Below are 3,901 nucleotides of genomic sequence, written 5' to 3'. Positions count from 1 at the left end.
TGCTCCCAACATCAATGATTTGGCAGTCGTTAACGCTGGTAAGGCGAGAAGTCATCCCTCCTATTGGACTTGCTACTTTCTTTAGGTAAAAAGTTGCGTATTGAGTGGCGTAATAATGGCCATGCACATAACGGCGAGTCCGAGGGTGAGATTCTCAATAGCAAAGATCTTGTTTATTTTTTTTGTAGGTAGCTGTGTGTCGATTCGCATCACTCCGTACAAGGCCGATCCTGATTGGGCTGACTTTGAAGTCGTGGAGACCTGCATGCCCTACTATCATGACAATTTCGTGAGTTCACTCCCGATGACGTTTTATGCAGTTGTTTTTACTCAGGATACTTCTGGTGAGATAACCATTCCAGAGAGCTACGCTGCGGGCAAGTATACTATCAGTTGGATGTGGGAATTCGGTCCTTTCTATTTTGGCGCGTGTGCCGATGTGCTCGTCGAGAATACTAATAGTGTTGAAACCGACCCACCTGCTACCACGGAAGCGACCGTTTCTGCTGATGCATCCCCCACTACTACTCCGCCACCTCCACCTCCTCCCGCTGCTGCTACTACGACCCCTACACCTGCCCGTAAGACTCCTAAGACTGCAACTTCTGGTGGTGGCAAGACGCTGTATGAACAGTATCAAGATCATGGGTGTACCGGTCTGGACAATCCTGGTAAGTTTTGTTTTGATTATTTCGGTACCTATTGTAAGAGCACTGCTGGTGTTGATGAGTGTGGCCGATCGATATGTCATCGATCCTCTTATGACGATCTTCTTCCGTGCAAAAGGAGATCTCTTCGTGCATCGAATTAACTGTAATTAATTATTCTTTCCTCAATCGCCGTTACATATTTTGAATATTCATTTCGCTTGGATCGTCAGCCGCTGATCGTCGAGCCCAGAAGAGGCTCCTAGCGCATCAAGTATATATCATATTCATGCCTCGTTGTTGATATATGTTTAGAAGTAACGGAGACAGAAGTTGTGTGACGTTGTGTCAGTTGTCTCCTCCGCATATAAGTCGCATGTTACTGAGAAACGTCTCGGGTTACCACTGTGTTGCGTATTAGACAATGTCTTCTGGGTTTTGTAAGGAGGTAGTCGTATATGCGGTTTTTTGTTCTTTTAGGAGCATCTGATCATTTAGGCGGTGTTATATATGCGAGAACGTGCAGGGGTCAGGAATTGACCGAAGAGCAGCTGATTTGAATTCGTAACTTCATATGCGTACATCTTTGCGCCTCCTATGTAAACGAGTGCCACCCGAAGTAATTCTCGAGAGAACCCCAAACCCATCAGCGGTGATGTTCACGTCTGCGGCGTTTAAATTCATGGAGTTTTCAAGTGGTGCAAGACGATCGGCAACGTAGGTGAGCTCAGCAAGTTGCATAATGTTAAATTTAGCTCTGTAATATTGGATTGAATTCAAGTCGATTTGCAGTTACACGACTGAGAGTAGCTTTTGTCCGCGAGTCGCTAAGGAGTTGCTTGAAGTGAAAGGCGTGGATAAAGTCACAGTGGGAGACGGTTTTTTATCAAGTAAGAGGAAGTCTGTAGCTCTACACGTATATAAGGAATATCTTGTAAAGTAGGTAGTGACGATTTTATCGTAAGTATAGGTATCGTTCTGTTCTTGAGATTTTTTAATCTGGTGAGCTGCAATCGTTTCTAGCGTGCGTTTTATCTCATGTTAAAACGCTCCGAATGGCATTTGTTGGTCAGTTATTGCGTCACGCCCGAGCGGAAGGGAATTTGCTTTTGCTGAAGAACAACTTGCCGCATTCAAATCTATACTGGACAAGGCAGCTGTGGAGCCAGTGAGTCGTTAGTGTTGGTCACTCGCATATTGTCTTCCTGTAGGAAAATTACCTCAGTGGGGACAGTACGGTGACAGAGAGAGCGCCCTCGAGTAGTAGTAATGAGGTTGAGGAGAGAATACAGTCACTGTTGGATACGAGAGTAAGGCCTGTGATCGCCCAAGACGGTAAGAACACATCAAATCCTGTGCGAAGCGAGGCCCGAGTCGGGACTAGCAAATAGGGCTTAGATTACTTCAGAGCAGTGTGGGAATATATGCATATGATCAGCTACATGTATTGCTAGGGATATCGAAATTTTGAGGGAATTTTGTTGTTTTTTTTACCCTTCTGCCCAAAATCGTGTGAATATTGCACAATATAGTGAAGAAATTTACGAGCTCAGTTGAGGAAACCAAACATATATTCCCACACTGCTTTAGAGCGAATAAAAATATGTACATAAGAATTAACTAATTCTATTCTGAACATATAAATATCAGGTGCGTTTATGGGGGAATTGAAAATTAAATTGATTTTATTTATTAAAAATGACATCAGTCATTTGTCCGCCCTATTGGCACTTTATGCTCTCTTGGGAGGTTGACTTGTTGTTGACCGTTATTCAGGAGGCGACTGTGAATTCATCAGCTTTGACTCGCAGACCGGTAGGGTGACTCTGGCGTTACACGGTTCTTGTGAAGGGTAAGTAGGTAAATTTGGCAAATGCGCGATTTCCCTGAGGTTAATGAGAATCGATATGTTATGGCTATATCGCTTAAGCAATGTAAACATTGCTATGAATATGTACCTTTTCGAGACCATGATAGCGACAAGTTGTTCACTATGATCAATCACATTCGCATATCATATTCGCTGTGGGGAATATATGCACATGGTCAACTACATGTGTTGATGACAATATGAAGATTCTGAGGAACTTCTTGTTAGTTTTTGTGTATTTCTGTCAGAATTCATATAATGCACAATATAGTATAATTTTAGTTTTATATTTCGTATGAATACATTATTCAATTTGGACAATTGAATTCGCGGATTTTCTCCAGTTTATAAGTATAGAAAATTCTCGAGTTCAGCTGAGGAAAGTGAGCATATATTTCTCAGAATTATAGAAATTCTGAGGAGGTTTTAGAAAATTATCGTTGGTTGTCTTATACAAGATTGAACGAGCTTAGTTGAGGGAGCCCAAACTGCCTTGGTCAACAACATGCAGGTGCCCACAGTCCGTTAAGACGCTTAAAGACTCCATTGAAAGGACGTTGAAATTTTACGTGGAAGAAGTATCTTCTGTGGAGCAAGCGGATAAAGAGGTGATGTTAATATCAGAAATTTACAAGCTTGCTTGTCCTCACAGGAAGGCCAAGTCGAATCGCCGTATATTTATCATAAGCATGTGGGCACTAGAATGACCGAGGAGGAGAAGGAGGAGTTAGCAGCGGTGACACCGTTGTTCAGCACATTCGCGGGAGCCACTATCAATGAACGGATGGTAAGAGTAGTAGTAGTAGTAGTAGTAGTAGTAGTAGTAGTAGTAGTAGTAGCTCAGGAGCTCCCTCACTGGATATAGAATTTTATATAAAATTCGGTTAGAAGTGTACAAAAATCATCGAGAATTTTCCAAAGTTTTGTCAGAATTCTTCCATCTTGCACTATATGCATATTTTCCGTTTACAATGTGCGTTGATTATCATCAGATATCACGAATACATTTCTGTTCAACAGTGCAGTTGTCCAAAGAGCAGGCTGCCAGTCCAGACACTCAAGTTGTGATCAACTGTGAAGAATGCGGAACTCATCGAAACGTCGAGCATGTAGATGACCTTCTTGTGGTGAGCATTCACAATAATAGAGTTTCACTCGCTTTACGTGAAGTGAAAAACGCGATAAGACGTGAATTGAAAACACGTGGCGAATTACGCCGGACAAATCACTCCGTTTTACGCGTTATTCACTGCGCTTGTGTTTTACGCGTGAAACTCCATGATTTTCAGAACGGCCCAAAATCCTGTGGGAAAGCCGCCTTGGTCATATGTCCCTCATGCATCACAATTCTCGAGACCAAGTCTTAGATTGTTGGTTTTTGTCT

At 42.5% G+C, this 3,901-nt stretch overlaps 2 protein-coding genes across 2 annotated transcripts in view; both read left to right on the top strand.

The window, feature by feature from the left end:
• Positions 1–1,207, top strand: part of Pmar_PMAR024152 (hypothetical protein) — a gene marked incomplete at both ends in the record, with an annotated part of 1,841 nt that extends 634 nt beyond the window's left edge. Inside the window, 4 exons of the mRNA XM_002777266.1 lie at positions 86–145; positions 189–289; positions 335–671; positions 1,128–1,207. Coding sequence (XP_002777312.1) covers positions 86–145; positions 189–289; positions 335–671; positions 1,128–1,207 — 578 coding nt within the window. The remainder of the gene's footprint in view (positions 1–85; positions 146–188; positions 290–334; positions 672–1,127) is intronic.
• Positions 1,208–1,302: 95 nt separating this feature from the next.
• On the top strand, positions 1,303–3,901 carry Pmar_PMAR024151 (HIRA-interacting protein, putative; the record flags this gene model as incomplete). Its single annotated transcript, XM_002777265.1, has 9 exons — positions 1,303–1,364; positions 1,440–1,537; positions 1,721–1,815; positions 1,859–1,982; positions 2,424–2,499; positions 3,029–3,125; positions 3,170–3,304; positions 3,510–3,644; positions 3,807–3,901. The coding sequence occupies 9 exons, from the start codon at positions 1,303–1,305 to the stop codon at positions 3,882–3,884; spliced, it is 900 nt and encodes a 299-aa protein (XP_002777311.1). The 3' UTR covers positions 3,885–3,901.

This window comes from Perkinsus marinus (genome assembly GCF_000006405.1).
Source record: "Perkinsus marinus ATCC 50983 genomic scaffold scf_1104296952136, whole genome shotgun sequence".
In the NCBI taxonomy this organism is placed as follows: domain Eukaryota; phylum Perkinsozoa; order Perkinsida; family Perkinsidae; genus Perkinsus; species Perkinsus marinus.
This window is presented reverse-complemented; position numbering and strand designations above follow the sequence as displayed.